The sequence below is a fragment of the Corvus hawaiiensis genome, chromosome 12 (assembly GCF_020740725.1).
Source record: "Corvus hawaiiensis isolate bCorHaw1 chromosome 12, bCorHaw1.pri.cur, whole genome shotgun sequence".
Taxonomy (NCBI): domain Eukaryota; kingdom Metazoa; phylum Chordata; class Aves; order Passeriformes; family Corvidae; genus Corvus; species Corvus hawaiiensis.
In genome coordinates, this window is record NC_063224.1 from 20435040 (window position 1) to 20448008 (window position 12969).

Genomic DNA, 12969 nt, shown 5'->3' on the forward strand with positions numbered 1-12969 from the left:
TAATTGTAGTAAATACACATTTTCCTTCCTACTTCCTTTGTCTCCATTGTAGCACCCTGGGAACTTCAGTCATACTGATCTGGACCCATTGCCTATTAACATGCATTATAAAACTGCAGTAAACTTTCTGTTACATTCTCACTTAAATAAACACTTTCATTTTAATAATATTTTTTTATTTTCCTTTTTTAAAAAGTTAAAGTATCTAGCAGGACTAGTCTCTCTGTATGTTTTCCTACAAAAACCTCACAAAGCTCCTTTCATTAGATAATTTCAAATGTGAAGAATAGAAATGGAAGTTGTCTCAGCTGATGTTTCTCAGACCTCCTTGCCCACCATTCTTGTGCTGCACACATCTCTTTTTTTCCTGTTTCTCTTCCACTTATGTAGGAGAGATATGGGAGACATCATATGCCTTTTGTTCTTAACCCTGTTGTTATAATGGTTTGGTAAGGTCTGTTCATTTTGTTTTTCTCCTACAAAATATAAATCATCCCAAGAAGCTTTCTGCAGGTATTGGTGGAATACACCACTGCACCAGGCAGGGTTATGGCTGGTTTAACATGAAGCACTGAACACCTACATCACCAGTGCAGAGGGGTTAAACAATGTACCTGACTCAGTACATTCTCGAGCAACTTAATTCCCTTCACTAGTAGTAGAATAAGCAGCTCACAAATGCAGAATAATTTAATTATGTAGTGATTTAAGGATGCCTCCTGTTTACAGGATAATAGCATCTCTTGAACTGAATGAAGGGGAGGGGCAGGTTTCAATTTAACAGCCTAGAGGAAAACAGGTGATTGGTTTCCACTGTTAGTGTTGGCTGTTCACAGTATTCAAGTGAACTCCGTGGCTGAGGTGCTGATACTTGTTTTGAGCATGTGAATGGTATCCCAGCCCTGTTTAAGTTCTCAACACAGTCTTTAGGATGAGTTTTAAACAATTACAGTGAAGTACACTAAAGTCTCAATGAGTACAGAATTGCTTTGGTATGGCATAAAATTCCTGGTCCCTACCTGCAGGTGGGTATATTTACTTTTGTGACTATTTGAATACACACCTTCTCACTTGTTTACAGTGGAGTAGTGAGAGGAGTTTGTTTTCCTGTATGAGGTAAGTGTCACCATGTTTTCCTGAGCAGCTGCACACACAATTAGTAGGGCCCAATTAAAGCTGCATTCCATTCACACAGAGCAGCAGTGATTGCTGTCTGTAATTTCTCCTGTGGTTTGACTTATGGGTATTAAGTTGTGCAGGACTTCATTAACAAATGAAGTCGAGTCAAACAAGTCAAGAAAAAAAATGCAACAAGCTGGAAACTGGTATGTAGGATCTTGGCCCTTGTGCACTACCCACAGCTTGAGAAAAGGAGTCTCCCCTCCACCCCTCTCAAGCAGCCATTAGGCAAGTGACCATTTTCCTCTGTTTAGGATTGTGCTTTCTGTCCTTCTGGCCACAATAAGGACTTGGGTGTGTCCTCTGCTTCCATATCAGCCACTCTGACTGCAGTGGGTGCAGGCCATCCAGACTCCTGTAAATTCAAGCCTAAAGTAATTCTAAAGCCAGTATACCTTTGTTTGTCCCAAGCATTACCTGGGCCATCATTACAGGAAGCTCAGCACTGCCAAATGGAAGGAGTAAGGTAAATCAATTAGAATACAAAAGGAACAGGGCAGTGGAGCACAGGTGCCTTCTTGAAGGATAAGGAATTTCATTCACACCCTGCCTTTTTTCCCTCCTGACGCTGTTCAGTACCACTTGCTTCATAAAGGGACTTGATGTCCCTGCCTTCCCTCAGGCCTGTGTAACTTTGAGTGTGCACACATCCTCAGTAGCACAGTGGGTTTTGCTTTCAGCATTTAGGGATACCCAAAGTCTGTCAACACAGATTTCTTGGCTGATGTGCCACAAGGAGCAAAACATCAGACATACTGTCCCTGTAAAGAGTTGTGTGAGAAAATGTGTGGTTTCCAACCAAACACAGGAACAAAAGACCCAAAAGACTCCACTTCTGTAGATATGGATAGTGATTCTGAAGAAAAGAGGGAAAGAGCATCTATGGATTGCCCAGGTGTGCAGAAGTAGCAGCGCATGAGGGGCCTGGCAGGAGCATTGTGACCCTTAATCACCACACAGATCTTCTGAAGTGGCTGAGAACAAAAAGGGACAAAGATGGGACTTAATTGCACAAGATGGAGAATATTCTGACCCTTGGGCAGCAGAGCCCTTTTGAGGCATTGGAGCAAAGTTAGCAGCTGAGCCACTCAGCTGATAGGGAAGTGCTTTATTGCACTATTGCTATGAAATAGTGTCTTATAGGAGAGGGCCTGTACAGAATAAGATTAAAATCAGTTTACCACTTTGAGAATATCAAGCGGTGACAGATCTCAAACCAGTCATTTATTTTCAAAAATAGATTGTTTGTTTGGAGAAAATTATAAAGATGTCCCCAAGAAGTTGATCTTGTGTAGGTCCTACACAAGATCAATTATTTTGGTTTTTTGCTATCTTGACTGGTGCTAAAGCAGTAAACTGGCAGTTTTGATGCTGATACACAAAGAAAGCCAAAATAGTGAAGAAAGCCACCTTTAATTTCAAGCTCCACTAGAATCATGAAAGGAAAATTAATGTTTACTAAATGAAAAAGAATGATATTGCTGGAGAGAGGAAGTTTTGGTTAAGCTTTTAAGGGAACATTAAAAACTTCCAGAAATGGAAACATATATTATAAAAGACATTTAAAATGGCATGAACTGCAGAAAATCCAGGAAATATTTTAAACTGACCTAAGCGCCTCAATATGTTATTATGTTTTAAAAATCACACAAACTGAATGATAGCTGACAGATGGAAGAAGGCTTTCTAGTGCCTTTCACATTTTCTATGGAAAACTGAATACAGTCTTATATCTAGAATAAATGTTTTGAGGTGAAAGGAAAGTCTGCTGATCAACTTTTGTATACTGTTGTAATGCTTCTGCAAATTTTCCGGGGAATCTTAGAAGCATCCAGGCTCATTCCCTGGGAATATACTTTCAGAAAGCTGCCATTCTGAGAGTCCTCTGACACAGTGCAGCTGAGTTTTGCCTGTGATATGTTGCCAAATACCACAAATGAATGCAGCTCTGAGATGGCAGGTCACTTTTTATTTTGCCAGACACAACAAAGAAGTGTCAACCTCTGACAGTTTTTAAAACTAAGCTTTAAAGGAAATATCAAACGTTTTCTTTTTTTTTAACCAGTCAGTACCAGCGAAGAAATGCTCATGGAAAGAGAGAGGATAGGGAAATTTGTGGAAGGGAAAACTGCCCTACAGGAATGAGTCAGCACTCCATCACTCTGGATTTACACTGATAAATACATCTGGGATTAGGTGACATGGTCTTTATGCCATCAGATAAATGGGCAGTGGATCTGGTTCAGTCATCTGATGTGTGTGTGCACCACCGCAGTGGGATTGTAACTGCTGCTGGTAGTGCACTGGATTTGGTTATAAAATCATAGTTAATATGGTTTGGTCTTTTGTCATGGTATCTAGAAGTCCTTAGGTATCTTGAATCCTCTGCAGAGAATTCCCTTTATAACAGGAAATGGAAATACTGAATGGGTGAATTGCCTGATGGAACACAATACAGCACAATCTATGAGCAGTAGGGCAAGACAGGAACAAATCACAGCAGCTTTGGGTCCCAGTTCCACAACCTTAACACGTCAGTGCTGTGAGTCCTGTGAACACCTTGCTGGTGGTTGACATGAAATACTGGTCAAATAAATGCTGGTCTGCCATGCTATAGCATAAGAGCTGTATTTGCTTTATAGGCTTTAGGCTCAAGAATGTTAACAGAAACTAAAAAAGAGAGAACAGGGGGAAAAAAAGAAAGAAAAGGGGAAACGTGGTGCCTTCTCGATACCATGTAATAAATAAATGCTGCATTTTTTATAAGACTGCCACAAATATGGCATAGTCATAAAAGCAGGGAGAAAGTTGTAGGAGACAACCTCTGTATAGTACTTGTGGTAAAACAGCTTATTCATGATTGCATTCCACACTAGACTACATTTCTTTTGAACAGATTTGCACTGGCAATGTGGTGTAGGGTTTCCTTTGAAACCATCTGGCCAGTGTTTGATCCCTTATAGCAGTAGGCTGATGAAGTCATAGCTAGCGCTTCTTTGCAATGTGAAAAACAACCAGGTTCACATTCACAGTCTAAATCACAACCATTTCAAGCAGCAAAAAAGGGAATATCATAAAACCACATTTCCCTACTAAGAGCCTTGCCTTGGCAGACAAGGAAATAGATATTTCTCTTTTTGTCCCAATAACTGCACACCATTGGGAACCAGTCTGCAGGGAAGTTCTTTGTTTGGGGAAGTTCAGTTTAAGAAGACTCAGAGTATGTGACTGCAGAAGGTTCACCCACTCTTGAGTTGGTGGAACTATCCTCACACACATAACAGATGTTTCTTCTGCCTCTAAAGAGCACCAGCAAGCTGCCTCACCTCTGCTACAGTCACCAGATTCTTTGCTCATCATTTCTGCTGGTACTGTCAGTTGAGAAGCAGATTAAATGGCTTCGTAGCTTTTAATGAGTAGTAAGTTGTAAATTGCAGGAAAATCACTTCTGAAATTATATATCAATGCTAGTTCATTTTTAACTGTATTTATAGAAAGTTTCCATTCTGGCAAACAAAGGGTGCATTGTGCACTGGGACAGTGTTATGGAAATGTACAGTGAGCAAGGAGATGTGCACAGAAATGTAGTTGGTGAGCAACACGGTGTGTGTGCTCTGAATAAGTAACTTTCAGTATAGCTGTAACACTGGTATTTGCTCTAAGGCTGCTGCAATATTTGCTGTGGCTCCCTTGTGCCATCAGGGACAGGAGCATCCATGTGCCAGCCCTTGCCTGCATCTCTCCTTCCTCCCTCTCCTCCCCATCACACCCTTAGTAAAGCAGAAAATAAAGAGGATGATAGAATAAGGTTAGAAACTGGTCAATGAGGTAAGGATGGCAATCACTGCAAAATCTCCGTCAGATGCATTTCAGGCTTGGTTATATTCATATTTGACTTTCAAATTCTGATACAGTCAGAGTGCAAAGCCATTTCCATTCTACTCCCTGTTTTCACCCTCTTGGAGCTTTTACAATATGGATTCTCTGAGATGTATTTTCCATGGTTTTTTCAGCTCCCAGAGGAGCATGTGACCATATATATTCATCTTAAAAGTTTTAACTGAAAACTCTTACTGGTTTGGGAATTTGGTAACCATATGGCAAAAATGCAATAATTTTTTTCCCCCCACAGACTTATGTAGACGATTACTAATACTTTCTTTAGTTTTTATGTGGCAAAATCTGCTATTAGAAAAGTCTATGCCATTTTAGAATATCCTATCTCTTCTGACTAAAGTCTATAGAGCACACAGTCTCAAGTACACTGTCCAGCTATGGGGACTGTAGTACAGCTATTTACAGTGTCCCTGGCACGATTTGGAAGCAGTGGTCCTTCCTGGTCCTCAGGACCTCACCTGACCATCTGCCATTCATTACCACAGTCCTGTCTCCAGCCCATGGACTGGCTGCTCTGTGGCTCAGAAGTTTTTCTGGTGTTTGAAATCCACCTGAGATCTGTCAGGATACACTGTGCCCTTTGACTCTTCTCTCAGTGTTGTTGTTGTTTGTCCAAGTTGCTTTCTCTTGTACCACCCAAGTGCAGCTCTCACAGCCCGTGTTCTCAGGGATCTCATGAACTGCTGTGGCCGTGGCCAAGACTGGGAAGGGCTCATTGGCCCTGCTGACTCTCCCACTGCAGACTCTGACACAGAGGGAGCACGCTCCATGCTGAAGAAGCCTCCTGCTACCACAGGCTGGACAGAACCCTTCTCTTTTGTGGTTCCGGGACAAAGGCAGCGGTGGAACCGCTAGATATTTTGTTACTGTAAAGTCTTCTTTTCATGTTTAATATCTTGTCACAGACAGGAGATTGATGCATTCAAGAGTCATTACTATTAGGATGGGGATATGTGTATTAAATTTGTCTTGTGCACCACATGCAAATGTGCTTGACTTAGAACAAATCCTTTAGTGTGTCTGTTTAAGAATAATGGTATGATTATTGCAGAAGGCATGTTTTATATCATGAAATCATAGAGTTGTAAAATGGTTTGGGTTGGAAGGGAACCTTGAAGATCATCCAGTTCCAACTCCACTGCCCAGGGCTGGGGACACCTTCCACTAGTTCAGGTTGTTCAAAACCTCATCCAACCTGGCCGTGAACACTTCCAGGGATGGAGCATCCACAGATGCTCTGAGCAACCTGTGCCAGTGCCTCACAGGGAAGAATTTCTTCCTTGCATCTGATCCAAGTCCACCCTCTTTCAGTTTGAAGCCATTCCTTCTTGTCCTGTCACTCCAGGCCCTTGTCCCCAGTCCCTCTCCAGCTCTCCTGGAGCCCCTTTAGGTTTTGGAAGGGGCTCTGAGGTCTCCCTGGAGCCTTCTCTTCTCCAGGTGAGCACCCCCAGCTCTCCCAACCTGGCTCCAGAGGGGCTCCAGCCCTTGGAGCATCTCTGTAGCCTTCTCTGGACTCTCTCCAGCACCTCCATGTCCTTCCTGTGTTGGGGACCCCAGGGCTGGAGGCAGCTCTCCAGGCGGGGTCTCATCTGAGTGGGGCAGAGGGGCAGAATCACCTTCCTTGACCTGCTGCCAATGCTGATGCTGAGCCCGAGACAGGGTTGGCTCTCTGGGCTGCCAGTGCACATGGGCAGGTCACGTTGAGCTTCCCAGCCACCAACACCCCCAATGCTCTCAATCCACTCTCTGCCCAGCCTGTATTTGTGCCCCAATGCAGGTGCAGGGGTTATATATAATTATACAGGGAGAATTACTACAACAATATTGTGTTCATCTATGGGGTATGACTATCACTGATAGCACTTCTCAATCCACACCCCTGTTTTATCCTGAGTTCCTCCTAGTAAGAGCACTCTTCACACCTGCCAAGCAAACAACTGTCCTAAGTGAAGTTATTGTCTCTTTAATGACCATAGGAATATCTACTGAATTTAATACATTGCTTTGGGAAGTCTGTTCTGCCCACCCCAAACGGCTGTCTGTCTTAAATATACCTCTCAGAGTGATGTGTGTTATATAAATAAAATTACACAGACAGCATGTTTGTCAATCAGCAAAAAAGGCCCTACACCCACTATCCCGGGCACATGTGCTTCGTAAGCATTGGTTTCCAACAGATAAATGTAATCAAGGTTTATATGCTCACAGAAGCCAACAGGATGGGATTTTTTCACTTGAAAGATCAGAAGAAAATTGTAACTAATGTTGTGGAAAATTACTTTGATATTGCTTTCTCAGTACAGCATCACAATTAGGTAGCAATGTGAAGCACAGGGAAAGAATAAATGAATAGTAACAAATCAACACAAACAGCTACTGTCAGGAGTACTTTGCTCAGTGAAAGTAATGTAAGCATTACTTAAAGTTTTATGACTGTGGATTTTATACTGGTTTAAGTAGTACATCAAGGTCTCACTGTCATGCTTGCTAGGACTAAAACAATCAAGAACAATTTCCGAAACAGACAGATAAAACTAAAGGACTAAAGTATTTTTATTAATCTTGTTTCATAAGTTGTTCTATCTTAAATTAAAGATGACTGAACATACTAACAATGAAAAATGTCCTTTTGGACAATGCAAAGTCTCCTATGCTGATTTTTGGTGGAAAATGAATGTTACCAACTTCTCTCCAGCCCTGCTGATGAGATTTAAGTGTCTGGCAAATGTGTTTTACTACATAGGAAATACAAAAGCAAAGGCCAATCCAGTAAAGCTTTTCCATGCAGAATCTGTTGTCCTAAGTAGCTTAATGATACATGCATTTGTTCAATTCTCTCGAGAGAGCAATCAGCCAAGCAAATTATAGCAATATCCCATCTCCATTAGAACCAGGCCCCTTTATGGAGAAACACTCTAAGCAGAGAAAGGGAAGGATCCTTCTCAGCATGCCAAAGATGTCGTTGGTGACTGACAGATTTTCACAGGAGACTGTCTAGGAAGGAAGTATGCCAACCTCTTTTTTTAAATGAAATGAATGGATATTTTTTCCTGTGTTCTTTAAGCCACCTAATATGTTTTAGTGATAACTGGTATCATTTTCAAAAGCAGTGGATATGAGGAGTTTCTCAGTCCACTGGGAGTTGAAAGCACTTAACACACATGAAAATCAGCCAAACAGAAATAAGAGTAATTGTACTGAGCACCTTTTACTCAAGGGTACAGTCTAGTTTCTATTAACATAAATAGTAACTGAATGTGAGAATTGAGGAATTGATTACAGATCTTTGGCAGTAACAGCATTGTTGGCATGTTCATGTTTTAGGTATCCACAGCAATCGAGCACATGACAGAGTGAGTTTCCCTGCCAGGGGTAGGAGCTCTGTTCAAACTTGCTTTTATTTAAATATTTTTGGGTGTCCCCTTCTTCAGTTATACTGCCCTCAAAAATCACTTCCCAGTATACTACAACCAGCAGTCGGCATTCAAGAGGTTTATGGCAGAGAACAGGTCAAGAGGAGGAACCAGTAATGAAAAAAGTGGAAAAGGAATTGCACTGGTTTGAGACCACACCAGAAAATCTTCTCTTTCAGGAGCAAAGAATTAACTTTTTAATGTAAAGTTACACATTCTTAGATGCATTAGAGTACTGCCTGCATTTGCTGTTCATACATCTTTTCCCCCGTGCCCAAGCTACCAGCCAGTTTCAGTAGAATATGGCCAGTACCTGTTTTTAATCTACAAACTCTTTTGCATCTAAGCATACAAAAAAACCCTGCAAAAGCACAGAAGGAACTAGTTAATTCTCTGCTTTGCACAACACCGAAGATTCATTACTTCTATGGTTTCAGCTGAGTGGCTGCTTTCAAAATTGGTGTGTGTGCAGTTGGACTAAATAAACAACATATTAAAATACAGATTTTTTAGTGACATGGAAACAAGCCCTTAACAAACCTAGACACAGAAATTAGCAATTAATGTAATTATTTAAGAGTTCTCTGTGTTATGGTTCAGCTCCTTTAAAAATGTTAGTAATACTTTTAAATAGACACAGTTGTGTTCGCTGTACAATGAAGATGTCATATGAATAGACTTTTTACAAACATTTGTTTAGTCAAGAGACAATTTCAGGGCATATAAGAGCAAACACAGGGACCAAACCCCAGCACACAGTGGCATTATCCTGAACAAGAGCAGCTGCACTGGCATTTGTCTAGGCTCTAAAGCAGCCTTCATTACAGCCATAGTCAAAGAGAAAAGGACTGTAAGTAAATCAAGAGATCTTGGGTCCTTTCATACTTCTTGTGTGCCTCCCCTTAAAAGGAAACTACTATTTCAGCCCACAATTTTCTAGTTCTCCCATCTCTGCAGCCTTTGTGGCTCTTCACAGTTTCAAGTTAGTAGTGCAGGAAGATGGCATGCATATGAATAATAGTTATGAATGGTTTAATTGAAGTTAAGCAAATTAAATGAGTGCATCCTAAAGTATTTCATGTTTCTGATGTAACTCATTCATACATCTCTTATTTTGCATCTCATGACACACTGAATACCATATGCAAGCAAAGGTTAATTCAGAGGTGTGCATTTCCAGGAACAGAACTTTTGGTGAAATCTCTCATTTTCACATTTATAGTGATATAGTTGGTAGCAAAATTTGGTCTCAACTGCAGCAGAAACTTAACTTCACCCAGCTGGACCCTATGCACGTTGGCAAAGGTCCCTGTATAATCAATTATTTGGTCCTTGGAACTGTTTTTTCAGGAAATGCCTTTTTTTTTTTTTTTAAGAAATTGATAGCTGCTTTCAAGGTAGCCTTCATTAAGTAGACACACCTTTTTTGAGGCATCCTCTGTGAAATATGTAGAACACATTGAGAATATAAGTACAAAATATTGACCATGAAAGGGCAGGTGATTCAAATAGAGATAAGAATGCTAACCTGGTGTCTGCTGATGAACTATTTCTTCTGGATCCTGCAGGTGAATGAAGACAACGAGCCCAACTGCTCCAAACAGCAAGATGAAGGAGAACATACAGGTCAGCCTCATAATTACTGTTCTCAGATCAATCCGGTTCTCACCCAGGAAAAGAACTGCATGTGATCTCCAGGGCACTCTTCACTCATAGTCTTCGTCCTCTCATCTGGTAGAAGTCTGGTGTAATATGTCTACAAGAAGCAAAAAACCAAACCCCTAAACTTAGCATATAGGGCATTTATTTTTCCAATGCCGAATAGTAGATTTAAGTTCTCATTTAGACCAAATAACTGATTTCTCTAGTATTTCTTTTGTACAGTTAATTGCAATCACCCAGTCTATTTCTGCCCCATCAGTTTGTCTTTAATTTTACGTCCTTGATTTTAACATGCTGAAAAGATGATGTAGTGTATAGTTAAAAATTGCATTTTGGGAAATACGGTCATGCCATGACTGCAATTTTCAGAGAAATCCCTCTCAATAATTTGCGTTCTTCAAGAGAAGCATGTGTCAGTTTTTGTTTTTATTTCTTGCTGATTAAATATAAAAGCTATAAAGTGAGATAATGTGTGGGGAACAATAATGAAAGCCGCACCTTTGTACCAAACACAGAACTGGCAGCTGCTGCTTCACCTCTGAGAAAAACCAGTCACGCTCAAGCCGACCACCACAAGTCACCCATTGAAGAAGTTCCACAGGCAAATTGATTTCCAAGGGAAATCCTGGTCACAGTGCTTGGACCCCCTTTTACTGGCTTGCAATAAACACGAAGGAAGAGAGCAGACAAGAAGCAGGAATCTGTGCAGGAGCCACAGGCACGGCTGCCTCTCCTCCCTAGGGGCTCGCAGCGAGGCTCCGGGTCTGTTCTGCACATCCTCAACAGCGGCTCTTAGTGCAGTCCCAGAGCAGCCCTGCTCCCACAGGGGCCTGTTGTGGGTCGTTCTAAACCCCTCACTGAGCACGGCCCTGAGGCTTTAAGGCCACGAATAGTCCTGCTGGAAGCAACGTCTGTCCTCACACGATACGAAGAACTGAAAAAGTGAAGGAGTGGCAACTAGAGAGGAAAACTATTACCAGGGCCACATGTCTTTATTAATTAAAATAAATGCTTCTGCCACAGAGCTATGCCAATCCTGCATTTTTCGGTAACACACGGAAAGGTTCATTAGAGCACAGACAGTGGAACTGTTTCCCAAAATGTAACCGGATTTCTTAGCAGCAAATTATTGAACACGAGGCTCAGCTGGAGGTCAGCAACAGGTTGCAGCGGTAGCAATAATGTTGCTTTCCTCATGTTTTACTGCAAATGTGACCTAATCTAAAGGAAAGTTTTTGAAGCTTGTCTTTTTTTACAAAGGGGATTTTAAATATGGAAAGACTGTATAACACCAGTTTGCAGGAAGGATGGAGTGTGGAGAGATGATGATTCAAAGTAGTTATGTCAGGAAAAGTCTTTAAAGATTTGTTCTTAATGTGCCTGGAATATTTGGTGTTGGGGCAATTTGTATGCTTTTCATGGTTTCCTTAGCAAGTTTTTAATTTTTAGTGTACTGGCATTCTAAATTTCTAAAATGCATCAAAGAAGAACACGAGGTGTGAAAGATGAAGTCATTTGATGAAGTCATTCTGTGACTCTGACTGATAAGGTTACTAATATTATTTAGTGGCAACGATATTTATTCAGTGTGTAAAGCCGCCAGAGCTCCAGGCCAGGAACTCTGGGGGATACTTGTATCTTAAATGAATGCAGAGCACTAAGTTCTCCCTATGCATAAGCAAACTGAGCTTTATTCTCTGTTCAAATTATGGCAGACAGTAATTGTGTATTCTTTTTTTCACTTTAAACCTTTCTCACATCTTTAAAAGTAAAACTAAAAGAAAATATCACTAAGTTTTTCAGCCCTAGCAAAGCCAGGTTGTTATAAGTCCTTGTGCAGGTCCATCTGTGCCTGTTGTGTATCTAATATGCATAGATGTTGGGGAAGATGAAACAGGAAAGCCTTGGAAATATGATTGCCTGACAAAAGATTTTGGGAATATGAAAACTACAGGCAACATCGAAATGAAAGCCACTTTTGAAATACCAGGTCTTAGTTACTGAACAACTAGAAAACAATGGTATGGCCGACTGAAGTAATCTCCTCTTGATGGAACAATACCCTCTGCTTGCAAACAGGTCCAAGGGTCAGAGCAGACCCTACTAGCTCAGCAGAAGGGGTCCAAAGAGTAGTTTTTAGAAGTTAAGATGTAACACTCTATGGTAATATAAGAACTCTTATAGGCTGTATGTAAATGCTATAGGATTTGTATCTTGTATTAGATTGGTTAGTGACAATTAGAATATTCAGTGCAGAAGATGATTTATTGTATTGTAACCAGGACTTCAGACATTCTCAATTCTCATTCTCTCTCTTCTATTCATTCTCATTCTCTCTCTCATTCTCATTCTCATTCTCATTCTCATTCTCACTCTCTCTCTTCTACTCATTCACATTCTCATTCTCTCTCTTCCACTTCCACTCATGCTCCTACTCTCTCTCTCTCTCTCTCTCACCCGTTCACTCTCTTGCTCTCTTGGGCCTGCTCAGAGCTGAGTCTACCAGCTCTGAGCAGCGCCCCAATACCCACGCCCTTTACAATAAACCGGCTGTGTCCCAAGGCCTGCCTATAGAGATCTCTCGTCTCCATCCGTCACCGTCTACGTCCGGCCGTCCCGACTGGACCCCCAGAACCCCCGTAACCTACACATAGATATTTGCATTTACTACATATATTTACCTTTAGATGCCCAATACTACCTCTAAAGCACTGAGGGAGTCAGATTAGCCTTCAAAGCAACTGTGTTACAGTTCCAACCACTGCTGTTAGGGGCAAGCAGGGAATACAACCCACCCTCTCCCTGGTTCACTACAGTA

At 41.3% G+C, this 12969-nt stretch overlaps 1 protein-coding gene across 13 annotated transcripts in view; it reads right to left on the reverse strand.

Moving 5' to 3' along the window:
* The window catches only part of CHST8 (carbohydrate sulfotransferase 8), a 188108-nt gene that overhangs the window by 134954 nt on the left and 40185 nt on the right, over nucleotides 1–12969 (reverse strand). For 6 of the 13 annotated variants that reach the window (XM_048316321.1, XM_048316322.1, XM_048316324.1 and 3 more), the window contains one exon: nucleotides 10018–10245. In XM_048316321.1, the coding sequence (XP_048172278.1) occupies nucleotides 10018–10126 (109 nt within the window). In that variant the 5' untranslated portion in view covers nucleotides 10127–10245. Of the gene's footprint in view, nucleotides 1–10017; nucleotides 10246–12969 lie in introns of those variants that run through there. The other 7 variants (XR_007206264.1, XR_007206262.1, XR_007206265.1 and 4 more) reach the window with 2 other exon arrangements.